The following is a 26,032-nucleotide window of genomic DNA, read 5'->3' on the forward strand; positions in this document are numbered from 1 at the left end:
TTATTTACATTCTAGAATATTTGTTTTCTTTTAATCTTACTTTCAGTGCATTAATATAATCAGTGCAAAATGTAGTTATTACTTATTTTCTGGTATTAAACCAGAATTCTAATTTATATGCTCCTGGTATCTTAAGGGAGTGAAGCCTGAATCCTTTGTTGCTTGGTGTTGTAGTACAGCATTTCCTAAAGTAGACATCAGGACTCAAAGTGAGGTCATGTCTGGGGCAACAATGGAGAACCCCCTTCCACCTCTCCCACAGATCACCTCCATGTCTCACGGTGAGGTTATGACAACTTTCAAGGTACAGATGGGGTCAGTCGACAAATGCTTGGGAAGGAGAAGGCTGTAGGAGAAGGGTGCACTGCCAAGTTAGTGGGAACTCTCTGCTGTTTATGACATAGATCCCAGACCAAACAAACACTTTACCTTTAAGATTGCTACATGACACCATGACAGTGACATTCCAATCTAAAGATGCCCACCTCATCTTCAGTCACTTGCTTTGTGTAATGGAGAGAATATTTACAGTCAGTGAGCTACATGTGTGTAATGAACAGTAACATTAAACTATGTAAGTCTGTGACATTTTAACCATGTAAATTGTGTTTTTAATAAGCTTCAAGTGCCAACAAGAACGCGGCTCCCTGTGGTGAGTGGTATAGACTAACATATAGGAAACAACTAAGCACCCCACTCTCATCTTGCACAAAACTCATCAAGTATCTTGCCAATCTCCATTCCTTTTCTCACTAAGCACAAGTGAAACTCTATTAGGTTTAATTGTTTCTCTACTGGGTAAATGATCTATTTATGAACCTGAATGAGGTATCAAAATTCGAACCCCACAAGAACAATTGCTTCCTGTATCAATTTCCCTGCGGTATGGTTGCAGACAGAGTTGGTATTAACTATTAATTACAGCTCTCCATGTATCATAGCTGTATTTTCAATTTAACAACTGGTTGCTCTTTTTCAGCTTCTCTGACAATCCTGGAAATATAGTTATCTGAAATGCACTTTTAATACAGTATATCGCAGGTAGCATTAAGGGTACCTTTTGCTTCTTGAAATACTCTTCTTTTAAATTTAGTCTGTGCCCTATTAAAATCAGGACTGCCCCAGAACGTCCTGTAACCAGCATCATTGTGACGGAGGCATTGTACTGTATTGTACTCTTTTATGACAATGATCGTATTAAATCGCAGAGCAGAATTGATGGGCTGGATGGTCTACTCCCTATGATCTTATATTCCTAACAAGTCTGTTTGGCTGCTAATTTATTCCATTATCTACATGCGAGATGCACAGCTCAGATAAACATTTATACTTTGGTTAATCTAGACAAGCACCTAGACAACAGAATCAGGTATAATTCCTTCAATGATAAACCTTCAATTTGCACTACTGATACTATTCCAACATTTACAAGCCTATTTTTGTTCACAATAAATCTTGCCAATGCATTGTCACAGTACTCAGTGAATATTCTTCTTCAGAGAGTTAGCAGTTAACAGAGTTAGATGTCTTGCCCTTATTATATTCCTTGCCCTTATTATATCACTGCGTGAAATGTTTTCATCTCATGAGAGTTCCTGATTTCCTCATAATTGATGTCCCATATATTAATGTTTCAGCTTCATTACACTGAAAATTAGAGGCCATTCATATAATTTACTATGTTTGTTCATTAATATGTGAAGGAATTACAAATTCTTCACAGGTTAATGTAGGATATATGACACAGGAACAAGTCATTCAACCCAACCTTTTCCCCTATTTGCTTGTCTAGTTTCCCCATTTATGCATCCATACTAAAGAAAAGTACAAAGAACTGTGAATCCTGGAAATCTGAAACAAAAGCAGAAGTTGTCTGAGAACCTCAGCAGGTCTGGCAGCATCTGTGAGCGAAAGCAAAATCAATATTTCAGGTCCAGTGACCCTTCTGAAATGTTGACTGTTTTCTCTCCTAAATGCTACCAGAAATGTTAGGTTCTCCAGGAACTTTTATTTCTGTATGCATCTATACTATTTGCTTCAACCACTTCCTCTGGTAGCATTATTTTCACTACTATTTGTGTAACAGCATTTCTTTTAAATTTCCAAATGGATTTCTTGGAGAGTAAACTATAACAATGGTCTTTAATTAGGCAACAAAGTGTGGAGCTGGATGTACACAGCAGGCCAAGCAGCATCTCAGGAGCACAAAAGCTTTTGTGCTCTTGAGATGCTGCTTGGCCTGCTGTGTTCATCCAGATTCACACTTTGTTATCTTGGATTCTCCAGCATCTGCAGTTCCCATTGTCTCTAATTAGGTGCTTCTTTATAAAAAGAAACGTTATCTCTGTAATCACTATACCTAAACTTATCATAACTTTAAAATCACAATTAGGCCACTCTTCAACCTTGTTCTCTCAAAAGAAAAGAGATAGACTGTCAATCTCTGCCTGATATGGAAACGCATGCAGATTTGGTATCAATCTTGTAAATTTCTGGGCCCTTTCCAGAGCCTCTATAATCACTAGGCTACAATCAATTTTCTTTGTGTCATTATGCCAAGGCTTACTTCAGCAATTTATAGCCTACTCCCTGATATTCTTTTTCATTGCTTTGATAACCTGTGGCGCACCTTTTAGTGATTTTTGCGTTTCATTTTCTGCTGAAGCATTTAGCTTGTCGTAAATAGGTCATCAATTTGATCTTGCATATCTGTAAATGGGTACCTTGTGCCTAAGATGGCACAATAATGAGGTGATTGTAAACTTTTCACCATACACATTTGAGTACGTGTAACAATAAAATTAACTCAATTCAATTCATCATGGCTCAATGATTAAAGGGAAGTGGTTTACATTGAACTGTTAAGCATTTCTTACAGGTGCTAGCACTGATGTTACCGATGTGGGATCTAAAGAATTCCTCACATGATCCAAGTTAAATAACGATAAACAAGTAAAGATCTATTTCTCCATCTAGTCTGTTCCATACTTTTGTGGAACCTTATGTGCCACAAAATAGACAGTCAGTATTCCACCAAAATATAATAATCTCCTAAGAGAGGTAAAAATCCAAATAAAAAAAAGGAAAAGTCCATTTGGGCAAGTAGCTCTGGAAAGTTTTTTTCTCTGCTGCCCTGCATCATCCAAACTAGTACAAGAGATTGCTCCCATTTTCCTTTAATGCCATTTTTTAAACATTTCTAAATGATATTGTTCACCATCCCGGTAAGGAGCATACCTAGCCCTTGCTTCAACATATTCATCATAACACTCACATTGAGAGTGCATTATCCTTTGAGCAAAAATCAGGTTATTTCCCAGGCAATCTGAGGTAGGGGCCCCGTCAAGAAATTTTACTCAATGTTTCTGCTAATATCTACCAAAGAGCTGCTGAAAGACCTTTGTATAAAATTGAATAAATTCCTCGCCAAGTTTTTGAGATGTGCTTTAGTCAATATCCACCACCAAAAAGACAATTAGACATTTATGTTTTTTAAGCTGCTGGACTATCATTGAGAATGATAATATTGAGGAACTTCTGCCTTCTGCTGACTGTTTACTTGTCCGATATCAGTCATGACTGAATGTGGTAGCACCGCAGAACTCTGATCTGGTCTATTGGCTCTGAGATCACTTGGCTGTGTCTGTAATATACTATGTCTGCTGAGTTGCAGCTTCATTGGATTGACACTGCATTATTAGATATAACCAGTGCTATCTGTGGTATGTGTTCATTGAATCAGAGTTCACCGTAAAGAAATTACTTGGCTATGGGTGGTGGGGAAATATGTTTCAATTGCTCCTGATGGGCTACAGAGTTTCATGCCTGCCCAAAGATAATGGGAACTGCAGATGCTGTAGAATCCGAGATAACAAAATGTGGAGCTGGATGAACACAGCAGGCCAAGCAGCATCTCAGGAGCACAAAAGCTGACAGCTCAGGCCTAGACCCTCCATTGGAAAAGGGATTTTCAGATGAAGGCTCTAGGCCCGAAACGTCAGCTTTTGTGCTCCTGAGATGCTGCTTGGCCTGCTGCGTTCATCTAGCTTCATGCCTGCCCAGATTAGTTTGACCAGCAAAATCTGTTCTGCATCTATCCTATTCTGCATAGTAGCAGTGCCACATGATACAATGGAGAGTGCAGCTGTTGGAGACAGGAGTTTATCTCCCCAAGAACTGTGTTGTGGACATTCTTATCGCTACTGTCATGGACAAGTGCATTTGCGAGAAGTAGAATAGTAAGATGAGGTCAAAAAGGCCATTTGGCCCTCACATCATTTTGCCCATCAACCTGCCAATTATTCATTCCATTAGCTGTTGTACTTCAGGCTTTTTCAAACTCTATCAGCAATGGTGCTACCAAGGCCCACTTGATGACAGATATTGAAGATGCCTCAATGTATCTTAGTGCTCAAAATGGAAGAGTGCTGATTAATCACCAGAGTGAGGCTGGTGAACGATCAGTTGGAGGCTTGGCCTCATATCTGAAAAATGAAATGACCATTGAGGGCTCCCAAGGCTATTACTTCATAACAGTGCCAACACCTTTAGTTAGTCTTTGCTATCAGTGAAACAAGACATGCCCAGACATTGAGGTTAAGGAAAACCGAAAGATTTGCGGATGCTGTAAATCAAGAACAAAAACAGAAGTCGGTGGAAAAGGTTGAGGAGTCTAGAGCTCTAACTAATAGATATGACTTGGTTACCAGCAGCTGCTTAACTAATCTGTGTGACAGCTCTCCCAATTTTAGCACAACTTGCCCCAAAAAAAGTTATGACCAAGTCATTGATCCCAGATGGAATAGGTTAAAGAAATTATTTGAGTTGCGGTTGATTTTTCACCCCAGCAAAGCAGTGCCTTCTTCCATTTGATGTCATATATTAATAAAGAGGAATACGAAAAATTGTGAACAAATTGTATGGCAGTATCTTTAATATAATGTCACCACCAATGCTTGACATCAATGGATCAAAAATATGACACAATAAATAATATGCCATTAAAATTATTATTGTGTGATAATATGTCTCCTCACTATTCTTTGAAGGGTCAGCACTGATAATCAGCTAAATTGTTTCGTTCTATGCTGTAGTGTCTTCGTCTTGGGATACTTCAGTTTAACTGTGCAATCTTTCTCATTTTATTTTGTAGGAATTTCAAAAGAAAGTACTCAAAGAAGAACCAGTGACCCCTGAGACTTGCAGCAAATCTTGATACAAATGGAAATCAATATGTTTTAAAAGATGTTGTAATAATAAATAAATTAGTAATTACACAATTAATAAATGGTATATTATTCATATATGTATCACTGTCTTCTTAGTGAAGTATATTTGGATTCAATCTTTAATTATGTTTACTATACAAAAAAAGTTCTCCAAACTCAAAGATTAATGTGAATCTCATCTGAATGCTTTAGCATTTTTATAACTCATATTTGCTTCCTAACTGATCTCTCATACATTTGTATCCAAAACAATAAAGATACAGGAGGAGGCGGACCGAAGATGGAGAGTAAAGAAGATAGGTGGAGAGGGTGTAGGTGGGGAGGTAGGGAGGGGATAGGTCAGTCCAGGGAAGACGGACAGGTCAAGGAGGTGGGATGAGGTTAGTAGGTAGCTGGGGGTGCGGCTTGGGGTGGGAGGAAGGGATGGGTGAGAGGAAGAACCGGTTAGGGAGGCAGAGACAGGTTGGACTGGTTTTGGGATGCAGTGGGTGGGGGGGAAGAGCTGGGCTGGTTGTGTGGTGCAGTGGGGGGAGGGGATGCACTGGGCTGGTTTAGGGGTGCAGTAGGGGAAGGGGAGATTTTGAAACTGGTGAAGTCCACATTGATACCATATGGCTGCAGGGTTCCCAGGCGGAATATGAGTTGCTGTTCCTGCAACCTTCGGGTGGCATCATTGTGGCAGTGCAGGAGGCCCATGATGGACATGTCATCAAGAGAATGGGAGGGGGAGTGGAAATGGTTTGCGACTGGGAGGTGCAGTTGTTTGTTGCGAACTGAGCGGAGGTGTTCTGCAAAGCGGTCCCCAAGCCTCCGCTTGGTTTCCCCAATGTAGAGGAAGCCGCACCGGGTACAGTGGATGCAGTATACCACATTGGCAGATGTGCAGGTGAACCTCTGCTTAATGTGGAATGTCATCTTGGGGCCTGGGATGGGGGTGAGGGAGGAGGTGTGGGGACATTCTCTTGATGACATGTCCATCATGGGCCTCCTGCACTGCCACAATGATGCCACCCGAAGGTTGCAGGAACAGCAACTCATATTCCGCCTGGGAACCCTGCAGCCATATGGTATCAATGTGGACTTCACCAGTTTCAAAATCTCCCCTTCCCCTACTGCATCCCTAAACCAGCCCAGTGCATCCCCTCCCCCCACTGCACCACACAACCAGCCCAGCTCTTCCCCCCCACCCACTGCATCCCAAAACCAGTCCAACCTGTCTCTGCCTCCCTAACCGGTTCTTCCTCTCACCCATCCCTTCCTCCCACCCCAAGCCGCACCCCCAGCTACCTACTAACCTCATCCCACCTCCTTGACCTGTCCGTCTTCCCTGGACTGACCTATCCCCTCCCTACCTCCCCACCTACACCCTCTCCACCTATCTTCTTTACTCTCCATCTTCGGTCCGCCTCCCCCTCTCTCCCTATTTATTCCAGTTCCCTCCCCCCATCCCCCTCTCTGATGAAGGGTCTAGGCCCGAAACATCAGCTTTTGTGCTCCTGAGATGCTGCTTGGCCTGCTGTGTTCATCCAGCCTCACATTTTATTATCTTGGAATCTCCAGCATCTGCAGTTCCCATTATCTCCTCTACAATAAAGATACAGTTTGTTTATGTTTTGTACTGGAGCAATACTTTGTGTTGATTTGTTATACCAAATGAAAGAACAGTTTACAATTAAGTGTTGATGTGAAAGTTTAGTTTCAGATGTCCTAATTTAAGCTTAAGCAACTGGTCATTACCAGAAATCCTCTGTCAAACTTAAAAACAGCAACCGACTCGTATGTGATGCCTTTAATGCTGTAAAATGAACTAAGACATTTCACAGGAGTACCGTTGAACTAAAGTATGACATTGATCTGCAGGAGGCAATATTATGGCATAAGCTTAAAAGCTTAGTCGGAGAGGTACCTTTTAAGTAGGATCTTAAAGGAAGAAAATGAAGTATAGTGTGGGGAGGATAGTCTAGAGTGTGGGGCTTTTTCTATTTGGAGCCACGCTCACCAAAGCTGGAGTCATTAAAATCAGAGCGACACAAGAGGCCTGAAATAGAAGTGTATAGATGTCACAGAGACTTGTGAGGCTGTGGAAATTACAGAGGTAGGGAGAGACAAGGCCACATGGGTTGAAAATGAAGATGGCAATTTATTAATCAAAATGTCACTTGACCAGGAGCCAGTTGCTGATCAACAAGCACAGTGGTAAAAGGGCGAACTGGACCTGCTGCAAGTAAAGCCATGGGTATCAGAATTTTGGATGGCCTCAAGTTTAGAAGCTTAGAGCAGGTAGCATGTGGAGGACTAGATAGAAGTGCACTGGAATAGTTGACTATTAAAGGTAATAAAAGGCATTAATTGAGTGTGAAAACAGGACAAATCTAACCTGGTCAATTACCACCTTATCAGTCCACTACTAATTAGCTAAGTGATAGAAGGGGGGGTTAGTGATTTTGTTATCAAGCGGCATTTAGCAACAATCTGTTTGGCGATGTTCAGTTTAGATTCTTTAAGGAATGCCTAGCTCCTGATCTCATTTTCATAAAAATATGGACAAAAAGAGCTAAATTCCAGGGGCAAGGTCAAAGTGACTACCTTTGACATCAATGATAATGGGAACTGCAGATGCTGGAGAATCCAAGATAATAAAATGTGAGGCTGGATGAACACAGCAGGCCAAGCAGCATCTCAGGAGCACAAAAGCTGATGTTTCGGGCCTAGACCCTTCATCAGAGAGGGTCTAGGCCCGAAACGTCAGCTTTTGTGCTCCTGAGATGCTGCTTGGCCTGCTGTGTTCATCCAGCCTCACATTTTATTACCTTTGACATCAAGACTGCATTTGAACAAATAATAAGTTAAGGAGTCCTAGCAACACGTGTCAAATGTAGTGCTCCATTTGTTGGAGTTATAACTAGTTCAAGAAAGATGGCTGTGGTAGTTGGAGGATGTCTTTTTAAAAAAAAAGTCGTTCAAGGAATATGGGCATCACTGGCTGAGCTTCTGTTGCCAGACAGCAGTTGAGAATTAATCACATTGCTGTCAGTCTAGAATCACACAGACTAGGCCAGCAGATTTACTTTCCTAAACAACAGTAACAAACCAGATGAGTTTTTAACAACAATCAAGAGGTGTTACACGGTCATCATTAGATTAGATTTCTAGTTAATTTCAAAGTTCATCATCTATCATGGTAGATTCAGATCCATGCCCTGGAAGAGTAGCCTGGGATTCTGGTTCACTGGTCCTGCCCTGATTTCAGTCCTGGGGCATTACTGCAAGAGTTTCTCAGGGTCGTGTTCTAGATCCAACCATCTTCAGCAGTTCCATCAATGATTACTTCAATCATCAGGTCAGAAGTAGGCATGATTGATAATCTTTGCACAATGTTCAACGCCAACTGTATCTCCTCAGAAACTGAATCTATCCATTTCCATAAACAATAAAATACAGACAACAATGATCTGATAAGTGGCAAGTAACATTTGTGCTGCACAAATACCAAACAATGAGTATTTGCAATGAAAGAGAATTAAACCATTTCCCTTCGATATTCATTAGTAGTGCCATCACTGAATCCATTAGAATCAACATTCCAGGTAAAATAACTCTTCAGGGGCTGATATCTCATCAACAATCACCCTCTATTTTGCAAAGGTGTAGCATTTGTCTATAACAATGCCTAACATTTAAAATCAATTCTTATTGTATGGGAATTATGAAATATAGATATTTGCAATAGAATGCTGTATTAAATATACTCAGAGTTTGTGCAAAACACTGCACAGCCATTTTACCGCAGATTTTGGACTACACATTCTGAAAGCAAATCCTTTGATGAAAGTGATAGCATGCATCATACAATGGCTAGTTCCTTTGAGAAGAAATTCCATTGTTGTCTGCGGTGTAAACAGAACAGTGAGTTTCCCTGGAAACAGATGTTAACTCTGCTGCAAAATAAAATTATTCAATCCACACTTATTTTGGGAGAATTAGATGAAAGCCAAAGGCTTATTGCACAAAGCCACTGAAAGAATTCATTTCAAAAGCTCATTAACATTCTTTATGTTTCCTTTAGGAAGTATTCTCTAAAGTATCATATTCCAGAATGTCATGCTCAGAATTTGCTTTCTTTTTAATTTGCCTTAGTAAATGCCTTACTTGTACTGCAGTCCTAAAATGGAGCATTAACTTTAGAAGTGTGAACACAGCACAAAAATGTCTACATCAATTTACATTTAAAAGGGAACTGCTAACTTATACTTCAAAACAGCTTTTAACCATAAACTTGAGAGTACCCCAAGCATACACAACCTTTCCTCATTTATTTCACTCTTTATGAATGCACAAAATTATATTGATATCCACACATTCAAACACACATGCAATATATAACAGCCTAGAAATTGCTGCAAGTTGTAAGTTGCAAATAGTTTCACTTGGTTTTGTCCTTTTAATCTCTGTGATATTTTTGATGTAGAAAATTTGTAAGATTGGCAGGGTTCATCAACACGTGCTGTGAATAAATGGAATTCTGTGAACACTGTAGGTCAACTCCATTCAAGTTCTATAATACAATGGTTTTGGAGGAGCTAGTGAGGAGATCTTTCCCATTCAGCAAAATACCAATTTCTTGACAGTTTTTCAAGGAGACACATCTAATATATTTGATAACAAACTGTCTTCAAAAAAAAAACAAACTGATTATTTTTCTCCTACTGATTGTGAAATCTGCACATTGTTGCAACTATCAGTAAATAAGGCTGACAATATCTGACAAGTAATTCATTGATTATTGAACCTGATGATTTTGGTAACATGTTGTAAATGCCCTTCCCTCTCCCTAATTCTTCTCCTGCCCAGTTTTCAGATGTCTCAATATAAATGTAAAACTTTTGTCTAGACTTTCTTAATGACCGGGAACTCCCACTGAAGCTAAAATTCAGACAGACACATTATTGTGCTGGGTCTTTAAAGTGGATACTCATGTTATGCTTGTGATCAGAGCTGTTTTATTGGAAATACTAATATAGAGAACATTATATGTCAATTTTACAGCTAACTTGCAAGAAATAAATTACAAATGGGAAAAACAGGAACCAAACTAAATGTTTATCAAAATGCTCTGCTCGGGGGAAATAGCGGTTTCAAAAAAAAAGCCATTTACTTGTTAGATTTTGATAGTTGTGAGCATAGTGATGTAGGTAGTCAAACATTTATAGGCAATTTTCAGACAGTTTATTGAGTTGTTAATAAGCAGCAGTTTAGATATGATGCATTTATTCAATTAGATAAAGAAATACATGATCTGAGACAGATGAGAATGCTTTATTCATCCCAAAGCTGTTGTGTAGAATGAAGGGGCAGAGGTGTCAGTTCCCAATGGTTTTGAAGTGATGAAGTATTTATCCCTAATGTTTCTTTGATTGTTACAATCTTTGTTCTTCTCTTCACCTGGTGGGTAACTCCTGCTCTTCTCAGAAGGTGTTCCCACATTCCTTGGGATCCCTTCTTTCTCTCTCTCTTTCCCCCACCCCTCACTTCCTACCTACCTTGTTAATACAGATATTTTCTATCAACCTGTCCAGAGATGGCATTACACACCTGAGGCAGATGGAACTTGAATCTGAGCCTCTTGAATCAGAGGCAGGGACAATACCATTGTGCCACAAGAGCCCTTTTCCCCCATTAATTTATCTTATTTTGTAGGTTGGCAAACCATGCTGTGTCTATCAGCTGTTTGCACCCTTTTGAGGCAACTACTCATGACGTTACATCAACAGTTTCCCCTTACCCACCTTCATCTCACTCTTTGTAAGAACAAAACCTTCTTATTTTCCCAAACAATACATTGATAATAGAATATAAATAGCTGCAGACAAACCACTGACACTGGTTTGATGGGATATTGTGACCTCAGTGATTCTTATGACCTGTCCTTTTTGTTTTCAAGATCCTGGAAATTTGGAAGCTGGTTACTGCTGTAACAACATTTCAAGGAAATCACTTGTTATGCACTAAGTATCAGAGGGAATAAAAAAATCAGTTGCAAGGGAACTCCAATTTTCAACATTGAGGTCTATCATTGAGACTCTTTCATTCACAAACACAAAAGTGTGTATTAGCATCTGCTGAGTCATTCATCAGCCATAAAAAAATATTGTAAGACAATTAAATCAACTCTCCAGAAAGCTATCCGCGGGACAGTACACATATGGACAACTCATATATCCCTCTGAAATAGCAGAGAGCTTGGGATGAATATTTAAAGCAGTTACACTGAGCCATTCCATAGAGATAAACATGTGAAGCTATGCTGTTCCATTGAGCTGCACCTACGTTTCAGGAATCTGGACACATACTGCTCACAATCCCTGTCTGTGCTGGGGATTTGGAGAGTAGCTATTCCCTTCTGTGCTCCAGGTGGAGGAGACTTGAAGTTAGAAATGTAATTTTCACCTTCCAAAATTGATGCTTAAAAAAATAAAGTTCTAAACCAAAAGTTGAAATAAAATTTCTGTTTATTCTTTTTCCAACATCGAATTGCTCTAGCAGGTATATCTCACAACACCCCATCTTACAACTACAGTGATGTACCTGAACACAAAATAACACAGTAAACTGCACATACAATATTAAAATATCATCTTTAAAAACATAAACAGCTGTTTTTGTCCCCCTTAACTTAGCAGAGCACAGTATTTTACAGATGTAGTGAACATTTACATATATAATATGACTGAGTTCAATTGAACCTATTCATTCTGATCATATCAAGTTTCCATTATGTCCTTCCTAATGTCTCAGCCACATTCAGTAGATAACCCCTGGCGTACATTGAGGCCTTCACCTTACTTTTCAAATAGATTTTAACCCAGAAAACTACCCACTCTTTACATAAGTGCATATTAATCTGCAATTGCGTTTCACTGCAATTTTCATTCATTCTGTGGTTTTGACGTTCTGCTTATGCATGGCATAGCTCATATCTTCTTTGCTTTTGGGCAAGAACATTATTAATTGCAGCTTACTCTGAGCAGTGAGTCTTGGATTTGTTCCTGCTAGTATCAAGGGCACATGTGGTTAGTCCTCTTGTGCTTCTGAAGCTCAGACATCTGTGTGTTGTGAGCTAAATGATGTGAAACTGCTTCGCTGATTTCTGGCTCTCTGAGTGAAGCTGGATGCTCGGCTCTTCTGTACTTCAGTCTTCAGATTTTGCTTCTGCCTGTCTTGCGCTGGAAAGCTCTCAATCAGATTAAACTTCTCCTGTTCTTCCTTCAGCAGCACATCTACGAACAGGGTTTTCTCCTTTTTCATTCGTATGCTGATGTCCTTGGGAACGTCAGATATCAGCCAAACAAGTACCTCACTTAAGACCATCACCAGGTTCTGAAATTCAATGAATGAAACACAGAATGATGGCAAGAATCATCTGTGATACTTAGACAGTTCCTGAGTTATTGAAGAGGCTAGATAGACTGGGACTGTTTTTCACTGCAAGGTAGAAGGTTGAGAAATGACCTTATAATGGTTTTTAAAATCATGAGGGGTACAGATAAGGTGATTAGCAGCTGTTTTTTTTTCCTATAGTGGCAGATTTCAAGGCTGGGGGCATATTTCTAAAGGTGAGAGGAGAAAGATTTGAAAAGGATGAGGGGCAACTCTTTTATAAAGACAGTGATTTCTGTGTGGAATGAACTTCCAGATAAAGTGGTGGATACGGGTATATTTACTAAGCTTAAAAGACGTTCGAAAAGTACATGAATTAAAACGGTTTGGAAGGATATGGGCCAAGCGCAGTCTGTATTTGAGATTATGGTTGACATGGATTAGTTGGATCAAAGGGTCTATTTCTGTGATGTGGGAATCTGTGACTCTGTATTGATTGTATAAGGCTTCGAATGGAGGAAGGAGGGAGGAAAAAGTTTAGTTTTCACTTGCACAAAGCTGTAAATTACTAGAGGCAGAATTTTAAACAATGCTATACTATAGGAAGGAATTATGCCGCGCACAATCCAGCCCAGTCCATTTTCTGTGTCAAGGTGTGAAAGGATTCACTTAATTTTCAATTGGTTTCATTTTGGTTTCCTTTCCTGCTGACTACCTGCTGAAATAGGACTGTCTCTAGGAAGAGGTTTAGTTTAACCTCCATTCCCCCTCTCCAGAACAACTGGTGCACATTATGATTAAAGGAGAGATTTCATAACACACCCATGTTGTAAAGACCCACATTCGTAATAACTTTCATTTCTATTTGTTTGTGGTGTCTCTTTTCACCAAGACATCTTTGGACCTGACCATATATTTCATAACTTTGATTTTGAAGGATTAAGAAGCATTGCATAACCAGATCCACAGCTACAGCTGATGTCTGATCTCATTGTTTCATTTATTTTCTTTCCTCCAACACTACCTCAAAGATATCCAGGCAGGTTACAATTTCTTGCTACTCAGCACTTGAATGTTGTCTTACCTTCTGCAGCACTTCTGACTGCTGTGGTCATGCTTTCGCTGTCACTCTTTTTCCTTACAATTATTGAACACATTGAAAATGGACTGTTCTTAAAACTAGAGACAAAAACATAAGCCGCTGGAAAAGCTCAGCAGGTCTGGCAGCATTTGTGAAGAAAAAATCAGAGTCAACATTTTGGGTCCAGTGACCCTTCCTCTAAACAGAGGAAGGGTCACTGGACCTGAAATGTTAACTTTAATTTTTTTCTTAACAGATGCTGCCAGACCTGCTGAGCTTTTCCAGCGGCCTATGTTTTTGTTCCTATTTTACAGCATCCGCAGTTCTTTCAGCGTTTGTTCTCAAAACTATCTGTTCGTTGGCAAATTTAGTAACTCGTCACAAGTAAGGGACAGATTGTGAGGTTGAACCAAGGAGAATAAAAATACAAAAATTTAATAGATGATAGCTCATTTTTTAATTTCCAACAGTCAGAAGTTGCTAGTTAGCCAGATATCAACATCAATGTCGCCTATCCAGGATTTATCCATTAGCACATAACCAATGGACAATTTTAGACAGCACAGTGGCTGTGGTTAGCACTGCTGCCTCACAATGCTAAGAATCTGGGTTCAATTCCACCCTTGGGTGACTACCTGTGTGGAGTTTCCATGTTCTCCTTGTGTCTGAGTGGGTTTCTGCTGGGTATTCTAGTTTCCATCCAAATCTAAAGATTAGCCATAATCATTGCCCACAGTGTACAGTGATGTGTAGGCTAGATGGATTAGCTATGGGAAATGGAGGGTGTGTGGGTCTTTGGAGGGGTGGTATGGACTTGATGAGCCAAATGGCCTGCTTCCACACTGTAGGGATTCAATTGTTTAAAAAAAACCTTGTTTTTATTTCCAATCTCCTGACCTCCTATTTCACCTGTGGAAAGTCTTTGCTGGGTATATTTGATTGCTTCATTTGTTAATTCCTTCGGTGGTTGGTTCATGCTCCTTCTTGTAGATTATCCGGCAGCATGTTTCAAACGTTAAGAAAGACCAGATCAGTAACAATGGGCCTGCTCAGACTCCCCCCTCATTCACTAATCTGTCCAAGGAAGCATAATGGGATGTTGTGTTCACAAAATAAAGGCAACAGCCGTTTGAAAATTAGAAACTTTCAGCAGATTTTTTTGAGAAAAAGTACAGAATTCTGCAAGACTTCCAGATGTTGGTATAAAGATCGTCAGCCTGAGCAGTTTTCCCAGAATCCACCTTGTGAAATATTCAATCGTATTATGTTAACATTGTAGCTCTCACTGTCTGGGCAGGTGTAAATAAATGATTGTGAGGAGAAAAGAGTACATGAACAGACTGACTTGTATGACTGTATGCAGGAAAATGCAAATTTTAGTGTTTATTTTGGAGGAATAACAAAGAGGCAAGTTGTCTCCCTTTGTACATGAAGCCAAAGTGCAATTATCATTCATTGAATAATGTTGTTTGACAGACAAGCAACTATTCACATTTACCTTTCTTTGCGTTCTTCAATGACAGCATTTTTTGCCTATTCCTAACTGACCAGTTTGCTCTGTCATTTCACAAAGCTGTTAAGCATACATTAGTGCAAATCTGAAGCCATGGACTTGTCAGAAATTGCACAACACGAGGTTATAGTCTAACAGGCTTATTTGAAATCACAAACTTTTGGATTACTTTGAAAGCTCATGATTTCAAATAAACCTGTCAGCCTATAACCTGGTGTTGTGTGGTTTCTGACTTTGTCTACCCCGATCCATCACTGGCATCTCCATATCTTGGTCAGACCAAGTGAGGATGGTAGATTTCCTTCTTTAAGGCATGTTTAGAACAATCATTGATAGTCACATTGTCACCATTACAGATATTATATTTTAATTTCAGGTTTGTTCATCAAACTTCAAAATCTAACTGCCGCAATTATAGGGGTTGAACCTGGGCCTATGACTTTGAGCTTTTAGACCAGTGACCATAATATTTTACTGCAGTCTCCCTACTGTGGTTATTGGAACCTCTCACCCAACTGAGAGAACATGCCTTATGTAATATGGATGACATTTTTTTAAAGGAATGAATAGACTCTGTTTGCAAGTAATTTTCCAATCTTCAAAAGAAATCAGATGGTTATCTACATGTTTTATAAAATGAACTGCAGCCTGCAATACCCATTTGAAATAATCAGTAGTAATGGAGAATGATAAGCATATGAAATTGAGGATAGGCAAGCTGACTGGAGGTTGACTCTGCAGGTTTGCCTCTTCAGTCAAGTTGTCCTTACTTAAGATATCCTGTTCTCATAATGATGGAATTTTTAGCTCGGAAAGGAGCTATTCATTCATTGTATCTGTGTTATTGTGACTTATATTTTGAAATGCTCTCTTCCCACTTAACTCCTTGTTCTTTCCCACACTTTTTTCATATTTCATTTCTTCATATCTCTAAGCACTAATTACAGTCTGGAACTCCTACTGAAAAGGTGCACATGGAGAAAGTATGGATCAAGGTATGAAGGGTTACAATCTTTGTGCTCCATCTGTGACCTGAGCTTCGTTCAAAGCCACCTTTTTGACTAGAAGATAGTTTGCAGCTTACTGATTGATTAATAGACACTTGTAGCAATAATAATAAGTGCTTTTCAGTCATAGAATCCATCCTCTCCTTTATGCTTTTTGTACTGATTCACAGTCTCTGTCTCCTTCAATGTGATTCACTGACCACTGAAAATAATCTTTTGTAATCTGACCTCTTCAAACATCTTACAGACATTATACCTCTGTCAGATACCAGTTTAACATTCTTTGTTCCAGTGAATTTAGACTTGGGGGCAATTTTAACCTTTGCAGCTTGGATGGTAAACTATTAGTGCAGACCATGTGTGTTCTACAACAGGTGAACAATCTTCACAGACAGCTTAGTGTCCAGTTTTCTCACTCTGTTATTGAAATAATCTCTTCCCCGGTTCCTGCTCTCAGCTGGCTAACTCTAAACAACATTTTCACTATGGTTGCAATACTACAGCGCAGAATGATTTGATTTGACCTTTAGAAAAAATAAATATTTAATAGTGCATTTGAAAGCAACAAGCGCTGGCATCCATGAACTCTGGTACTTTTTGAGCTAGAAGGTGAAGGGAGAGAAACCAGGGAATTATAGGGCAGGTAGCCTAACTTCTGTTGTCAGGAATTTACTCAAGTTTATAAATTCATCTTGGATTCGCAGAATGTGACAGTCAGCAATGATCTATAAAGGCAAGGTCTGATATATGTTTTTAAAAGAGCTGACTAAAGTAGAGGATATGTTCTTCAAAGGATTAAAGGAAATGGGTGAAATTTATATGGTGTCATATCGCAATTCAGCCATGTTTTCATTAAATGGTGGTAAAGACTCAAGGGATTGAATGAACTACTCCTGTTCCCACATTCTTAAGGATATTAAGGGTGATTTGATTAAAGTTTTCCAGATATTAAAGGGAATTGATAGTTTCTGCCCATCTACTGTATTTCTGCTAGTTAGGGAATCTAGAATTTGGAGGCAAAGCCTTAAATTAGAGTCAGCCCATTTAGGAATAAAGCTATGATAAGAAACACCTCTACATGCCAAGTCTAGTAGAGGTTTGTAACTCTCTGCTACAAATGAGCTGCTAACTATTATAACTAGCAGCTCACCACAATTAGTTGATATTGAGTAAAATCTCTGAAAATTCTGTAAATGAAAAGCAAACTGAAATGGTCAAACTGTTTTTGTTTTCTCCTTATCGTGTCAACACTCAATCAGATTTCAATTATTGCTCTCTGTAACTTGACTGTTGTTAATTGTGGTGACAGTTTGTGGAATATCTAGTAATTGCCTGCTAGCCAAATGGCCACCTCCTATTCCTAAGCAGTTCAATATTAATTTACAGAAACCTCAAGGAGCTGTGAATTACCGGATGGTTAATACTCAGGGCAGGCAAAATTTTCACCAGAAGGAGACGCTGAGGCAATCCAGGTCTCCTGTTCTATTTTAAACATTGTTTCAGTCATTCAAACCAGGCTTTCTTAGACACTGCAAAATCATTCATCTTTTGTGCTACTTATGGCTCGGTTGGTAAAATTCTAACCTCAGAGTCAGAAGGTTTTATTCTGAATTCAGGACTTGAGAACAAAAATTAAATTTTCTGTTCCAATGTAGTACTGAGGGTACACGGCACTTCTAGAGTGAAATGTTAAACTGAAGTCCTCCTGGCTGTCCTGAACATGTCACAGCACTTTATTGAAGAGGGTTTTTTGGGGGAGAAGAGGGAAGTTTTCTCCAGGATTTTGTCTGATATTTATTTGTCAGTTAAAATCATAAAAACACATCGCCTAGTCATTATCATAATGTCGTCTGTGTGAGCTTGCCATGAACAAATGTACTTCGATGAGCTGAATGCTATGCCACTGGATGAGCAATTATCCTTTAATTGTGATCTTCTACATTATAAATTGTGTGGTCTCTCATTCATATATAAAAAAGTGAAAACGATCACACTATTATAATAGTCAGCAAAAATATATGATGACATAAAATGTTGCTAATATTTAGTGGATTAATGCCTGACTTACACAACACTTCACATTGTTTTGCAGACAATAAAAGCTGAGAATCCGATTTAAGAATTTTAAAACTCTTTGATGGGTATAAAATGGCTGCTTTTGTTTTGTGGAGCTCCTCCCATTCCATTAACGTGGCACCGACAAAAAAGGAAAAGGCTAAACATCCTAGGATATAATTTGTCCCCCTTTGAATCATAAGCAGGCTGCTTTGAAAAGTGCCAACCATCAAAATAGTCCTCAGCCACTAGGCATACAGCCATATTATTAATCAATTGTACTATTTGGGTACATAGACCAAACAGCAGCTCAGTAGCTGTCTGGTGATTCATTTACTTGGTGAAGGGTGTCAGAATTGCAGCTGTCCTATTGTCTCCTTAATGACAGCAGGAATCTACAATAATAAATTCGCTATCTCCCTGATTTGTAAACAATGTTGACACAGCTTTTGCTGGAGCTACAGATCTAACATGCAAGAGGAAAATTTTTTGCCCATTTCAGATTAAAAAATGATGTGCGTCTACAATGACATGGTAAGGTGAAGGGATATTGATTGACAACATTACCTGCAATTTATTTACTTAAAGATTGGAAAGGTATGACCCACACTTCAGGAAGGACATACTAGCCCTGGAGCGTGTCCAGTGGAGATTCACACTGATGATCCCTGGAATGATAGGTTTAACGTATGATGAACGGCTAAGGATCCTGGGATTGTACTCATTAGAGTTTAGAAGGTTGAGGGGAGATCTAATAGAAACTTACAAGATGATGTATGGTTTAGAAAGGGTGGACGCTAGGAAGTTGTTTCTGTTAAGCGGGGAGACTAGGACCCGTGGGCACAGCCTTAAAATTAGAGGGGGTAAATTTAAAACGGAAATGAGGAGATATTTCTTCAGCCAGAGTGTGGTGGGCTTGTGGAATTCATTGCCACGGAGTGCAGTGGAGGCTGGGACGTTGGATGCCTTCAAGGCAGAGATCCATAAATTCTTGATCTCAGAAGGAATCAAGGGCTACGGGGAGAGTGCAGGGAAGTGGAGTTGAAATGCCCATCAGTCATAATTTAAATGGCGGAGTGAACTTGATGGGCCGAATGCCCTACTTCCACTCCTATGTCTTATGGTCTAATGGTCCTATGGTATAACAGAATAACATAATTGTAAATTATGTGAAATAGAATCAAATAGGTACAAGATAAATAGAGAAATTGAAGACAGGATTAAATTGAGAGAAAGTAAATAATGTAAGGAAAAAGTAAGAAATATTTATTTTAAAAATTGATTTTATGAACCTCTTTGGATGGTTTACTATCTGCAGGGTTGAGAGACCATAGATTCAAATGTTCCATTGCGATCTGGAGGGAGTAAGTATCTTTGTAGAAACACAAATCTCCATATTGAAGGTTCCTTACAACTAAAATTCAGCAACTCCTTGCCACGAAAAAGGAGAATAGGTTGAACTCTGAATTTCATTGGGTGTTAGAACAATGCAAATCAGCCAGCAATTTGCAACATGTGTGTTTCCCTTTCTCCTCACACATCACTGATGTAGTTATAATTGAACAATGGTGTGTGCTTTTGAATGCACCATTATAATCCTCGCATACTTGGGGTGATCCTATTTCAAGAGCTTGGAACACCAAACAAACAGACTAGATCAGTTTAGTTCACTAATCTCACCAATAGCAGGCCACTTGCACAGAGCCAATGGCTTTGCTAGACAAACATTGTGCACCCATGCACGCCCCATGCAAAAGGAACCCTTTAAGGATACATGGAATAATTGTGAAAAATGTAATGTTGAAATTCATGGTTTGTTACAAGGCTGTGTTCTAATTGTTCTGTATATTTCCTTCCTGTGATTCCACATGTATCCTTTTATTGACACATTCAATCTCTATGCTGTGTACTGTATTTCAAGTCAGTAGCCACAGAAATAAGTTTACAGTTATAATTGTTTAGTTTGGGTATCAGGTTCTGGAAAAGGTCTTCTGAATCAACTGTGGAGAAATGGTCCAGAAGGTATCTAGAAATCAACATAATTTTGAAAGTCAGGCCAAGAGATGATACAGCAACTTTGAACAGTGTGAATGGCAGATGCACTCAGGCCTAACATACATGCTTCATGGTTGGAAACAGAGATCACAGAGACCTCAGGAGAGGCCAAAGCTAGAACAGTGTTGCCTCAATCATAGCTTACAATAGACAGCTGCTGAATGCTGCTTTTGGCAGGTGGCGAAATTGTGATTCAAGCTCAAAGATAAAAAAAATGTAACTGAGAACTTGAGAAAGAAGCAGGTGTTTGAAGATAGGTGAGTTGCACTTGTGCTGAAGTACTGTGCCTTTTAACCTTGAAATTATTAGAGATAATGGGAACTGCAGATGCTGGAGAATCCAAGATAACAAAGTGTGAAGCTGGATGAACACAGCAGGCCAAGCAGCATCTCAGGAGCACAAAAGCTGATGTTTCGGGCCTAGACCCTTCATCAGAGAGGGGGATGGGGAGAGGGTTCTGAAATAAATAGGGAAAGAGGTGGAGGTGGACCGAGGGTGGATAGAAGAGGAGATAGGTGGAGAGGAGAGTATAGGTGGGGAGATAGGGAGGGGGATAGGTCAGTCCAGGGAGGAGGGGAGGTCTGGGGGCAGTTGCCGGGTGATGGTGGGGCCTAGACACGGAGCAGAGTGAAGGGCCTGGGCTGGGCAGTGGGAACCGCTCTGGGGAGCGGGTTGAGTGAGTGTATCTGGGGGAGAGGCGCGGGTTGTAACGGTTCCTTCCCCACACCCCACCTCCCCGGACTGACCTATCCCCTCCCTACCTATACTCTCCTCTGCACCTATCTTCTCCTCTATCCATCCTTGGTCTGCCTCCCCCTCTCTCCCTATTTATTTCAGAACCTTCTCCCCATCCACCTCTCTGATGAAGGGTCTAGACCCAAAACGTCAGCTTTTGTGTTCCTGAGATGCTGCTTGGCCTGCTGTGTTCATCCATCTTCACACTTTGTTAACCTTGAAATTATTGACAGTTTTCACATGTCTATTGCACTTTAAATTGAACTTTTATATGCGTATGTTGGGGTCATGAGAACCAACATGGCCACTGAAAGGAGTGTGAAAACATTTGTTTGGGACATAATTGCCCTTTCATTTAAATGAGTGTTTTTTCAGGGGTAATGAAATATTTCTTCTCGATTGATTGTATGAGGAATTTGCTGTTCGGTATCTGCCTAATTTCCAGAAAAGCCAAGAACGACAGTGTCAAAACCGTGCTCTTGTCAGCTCCAGCGATAGTAGGAACCGTAGGCGATGCTGGAGAATCTGAGAGAACAAGGTATAGAGCTGGCCGAACACAACAGGTCAAGCAGCATCAGAGGAGCAGGAAGGCTGATGTTTCAGGCCTAGACCCTTCTTCAGAAAATCTGCAGGAGGATCTAGGCCTGAAACGTCAACCTTGCTGCGCCTCTCATGCTGCTTGGCCTTCTTGTAAGCTCCAAGGTCCATGGATTTCCTAGGTTCAATTCCTACTCTGTCCTGTTTTCCTCTGAGTCTGCTGTAATTTCTGAGGGAAATAAACTAAGAGTTGATAACTCTAGTTAGAGATCTTTTACTTCAGCATTAGCCATCTAGCAACATGTCAAAGTGGCTGTCACTGCATCATTATCAGCCTGAACATTCCCATCAATAACAAACAGCGGTAGGTTAGGAACCACTTAGGGAATATTGAGAAAGGTGAACAAAATAAATAAAGCCAGGATGATGCATAGTTCCTATTCTCAGATACGTTAATGCCAATACTACAGTGGATACGCACCTGATAGTATGTAAAGAAAGACCCTTTTACATTCCTTTTTGTGTAAATCATAATGATGGCGTAACTGATTACGTGACTGACATCAATCAGTGAGATCACACCAGCCTTGAATATGCATGTGAAAAAAGAGCGGTCTTAGACACTACACTAGAGAGATGTATTTGAGAAGTGAATGAAGGAGTGTTACAGTACACAAGGAACTGAAGTGCCTTCCTTAATGACAAGGAGAAAGCAGCCTCAAGGCCAATGTATCTGCAGACACCAACAGTTGGAGGTATTCCAGACCAGTGTCTCAATGTGTCAGTAAAGTCATTGTCTTAAAGCAAAAGATAACGCACATTTGTAAAGTTAACATTGTTTATTATAGATAATATTAAAAACATATCAAAATACCAATACTTTCAAGGGGATCATTAAAAGACAGCATTATAGTAGCTGTGTGGATTGAATGATACTAATAGCTGATAATACAGCAGTGCCAGTCGCCACACTAGGTGAATGTACTGAACTAATCTCAGTCGTGGTGTCACTAAGCTATCCTTGATTGTTGTAAAAACCCAACGCATTCACTAATGTCCTTTAGGAAGGAAATCTGGCCTTTGCTGACCGACATGTGACCCTAGGCCTGTAGTGATTTGCTTGACTCTAACTCTTAACTACTCTCTGGATATAATTTAGCAAGCCACTCAGCTCCACTAAAATTACTACAAAAAGAAATCAAAAAATGAATTAAACTTGAGGGACTAGCTTGCCAAAGGATTCTGGGTTTTGGAAACAATAAATAGCACACAGCCAAGTGAAGTAATAGCCTGATACAATTATATTCAGAGTCAAATTTTACAGTCAATGTCCTAGTCACTGTCATCATTACAGAGTTCTTTCCCATTGGCAGGACACACTCAGCAAAGGCACAGTGGTTCACTGTCCGGAAGGTATTATCCTGAAGAATTATCAATATTCACTGGGCCCCATGATGTTTCCTGACATAAAGTCAAATATGGCCAAAGGAAATGTTTCGCTGATTACCACACACCCCTCCCATGCCTGATGAATCAGTACTCCTCCATATTAAACGCCACTTGGAGAAATCACTGAAGGGTGGCAAATAGGCAGAATGCACCCTGCCTGGGGTCACTTCAATGTCAATGAACAATAGTGGCTCAACAGCAAACTTAAGGAAGGAGTTGGCTGATACCATAGGGAATAGTCACTAGACTGGGTCTGTAGTAGGTGGTGATGAAATGGATTAATGGGAAAACCAGTTTGATCCCATCCATTACAACGCATCATCCTCCGACACTTCTGCCATTTACAATCCGACCCCACCACCCAAGACATTTTTCCATCCCCACCCTTGTCTGCTTTCCGGAGAGACCACTCTCTCCGTGACTCCCTTGTTCGCTCCACACTGTCCTCCAACCCCACCACACCCAGCACCTTCCCCTGCAACCGCAGGAAGTGCTACACTTGCCCCCACACCTCCTCCCTTACCCCCATCCCAGGCCCCAAGATGACTTTCCATATTAAGCAGAGGTTCACCTGCACATCTGCCAATGTGGTATACTGTATCCATTGTACCCAGTGTGGCTTCCTCTACATTGGGGAAACCAAGCGGAGGCTTGGGGGCCGCTTTGCAGAACACCTTCGCTCGGTTCGCAATAAACAACTGCACCTCCCAGTCGCGAACCATTTCAACTCCCCCTCCCATTCTTTAGATGACATGTCCAACAAGGGCCTCCTGTAGTGCCACAATGATGTCACCCAAAGGTTGCAGGAACAGCAACTCATATTCCGCTTGGGAACGCTGCAGCCCAATGGTATCAATGTGGACTTCACCAGCTTCAAAATTTCCCCTTCCCCCACTGCATCCCAAAACCAGCCCAGCCTGTCTCTGCCTCCCTAACCTGTTCTTCTTCTCACCCATCCCTTCCTCCCACCCCAAGCCGCACCTCCATCTCCTACCTACTAACCTCCATCCCACCTCCTTGACCTGTCCGTCTTCCCTGGGCTGACCTATCCCCTCCCTACCTCCCCACCTATACTCTCCTCTCCACCTATCTTCTTTCCTCTCCATCCTCGGTCCGCCTCCCTCTCTCTCCCTATTTATTCCAGAACACTCACCCATCCCCTCTCTGATGAAGGGTCTAGGCCCGAAACGTCAGCTTTTGTGCTCCTGACATGCTGCTTGGTCTGCTGTGTCCATTCAGCTTCACACTTTATTATCTTGGATTCTCCAGCATCTGCAGTTCCCATTATCTCTGATCCCATCCTGACCAATCTGTTTGTTGCAGATGCACCTAACCATGTCGGATCAGTAGGAGTGACAGCAGCAGAATCATTATGAAGACCAAATCCTATCTTCACTTATGACATAGCCTCCATTGCATTGCGCGGCATTGCGACTGGGCTAAATCAATGGATTTGGACAGATCTAGGAGCCCAAAACTGGGCATTTATGGGATGTTGTGGGCCAACTATCTGCAGCAACAGAACTGTAATCAACCATAAACTATGACCTCATGGCTAATATATCCCTCAATCTATCATTAAGATTAAGTCACAGGATCAATCCTGGCTTAATGAAGACTGCAGATGTGCATGCCAGGAGCAGCATCAGGCATTCCTAAAAAGTGAGGCTCAATGAAGTTAAAACACATGAAATACAATGTGCCAAATAGTGGAAGCAGCATGCATTAGGCTGGGCTCAACAATCCCACAACCAGTTCAAAGCTTTGCTGTCATAGCACAATGGTGATACATTAAACAACTAACAGGAGAAGGAGGAAGCTCCATAAATAATACGTGTACGGCAGTGACCTGCTCATTGACATTTATTGTAGATTCCACTGCGATGACACAACTCCTGACATCATTACAGATTTGGTTCCAAACATGGAAAAGGAGAGCAGAAATTGAGAAGGTTAGAGTGACTGCCCTTGAAATCAAGGCAGTGTTTGATACAGTATGCCAAAAGGGATCCCTGGCAAAATTAAAGTCAATGGAAATCTACTGGGGAGGGGGATCCACTTATTGGAGTCACAAAGGAAGACAATAGTGTTTTTTGGAAGCCAATCACTTTGGTCCCAGGACATCATTGTACAAGCTCCTCAGGGGAGTGTCCTGGAATCAATACTTTCAGCTGCTTCATTAATGACCTCCTACCCATCATGGGGTAAAAAAGGCGACGTTCACTGATAATTATACATTGTTCAGCACTATTCGCTCTTCAAATACTGAAACAATCTGTATGAATGCATAGAAAGACCTGGATTACATTCAACTTCAGCTGATAAGTGGCAAGGAGCATCTGTGCCATGCAAGTGTCAGGCAATGACTGTCTCCAAGAAAACAGAATTGAACTATTGTCCCTCAACATTCACTAACGTTATCTTTGCTGAATCCTCACTATTAACATCCTGAAGGTTACTGTTCACGATGATGCTGTAAGAACAATTAGAAGTTAGAAATTCTGTGGTTTGCGACTCACTTCATAACTCCCAAAAGACATCAGGCATCTGCGAGGCTCAAGTCATGAACGTGATGGAATACTTCCCACTTGACTGATGAGTGCAACTCCAAATACACATAAGACCTTGACCACCATTCATTACAAAAAAACCTGCCTGTTTGTCACCTCATCCAACAAATTAAACATCCACTTCCTTCGTGCCAGGGTACAATGGCAGTAGAGTGCACCATCTACAACTTGATTTGCAGCTGCTCACCAAGGTCCTTAGGACAACACCTTCCAAATCCACAAATTCTGCCATCTAGAAACAAAAGGGCAGTGGATACATGTGAGCATCACTGCCTGCAAGTTCCTCTCCAAGCTACTCTTCACCCTGACTTGGAATGTATCACTGTTCCGTCACCGTCATTGAGTGCAAATCCTGGAACTCCCTCCCTAATAGCACTGTGGGAGTATCTAAACCAGCTAAACTACACCAATTTCATAAGACAATA

The 26,032-nt window shown here is 40.6% G+C and overlaps 1 protein-coding gene across 2 annotated transcripts in view; it reads right to left on the reverse strand.

The window, feature by feature from the left end:
- Positions 1-26,032, reverse strand: part of ano2b (anoctamin 2b) — a 155,136-nt gene that overhangs the window by 34,592 nt on the left and 94,512 nt on the right. Inside the window, exon 26 of one of the 2 annotated variants that reach the window (XM_048553662.1) lies at positions 11,768-12,605. The exons of the other annotated variant lie outside the window; for it this stretch is intronic. Within the exon in view, the coding sequence (XP_048409619.1) occupies positions 12,324-12,605 (282 nt within the window). The 3' untranslated portion in view covers positions 11,768-12,323. Of the gene's footprint in view, positions 1-11,767; positions 12,606-26,032 lie in introns of those variants that run through there. 2 annotated transcript variants of the gene reach the window in all.

The sequence above is a fragment of the Stegostoma tigrinum genome, chromosome 25 (genome assembly GCF_030684315.1).
Source record: "Stegostoma tigrinum isolate sSteTig4 chromosome 25, sSteTig4.hap1, whole genome shotgun sequence".
NCBI classification, from domain to species: domain Eukaryota; kingdom Metazoa; phylum Chordata; class Chondrichthyes; order Orectolobiformes; family Stegostomatidae; genus Stegostoma; species Stegostoma tigrinum.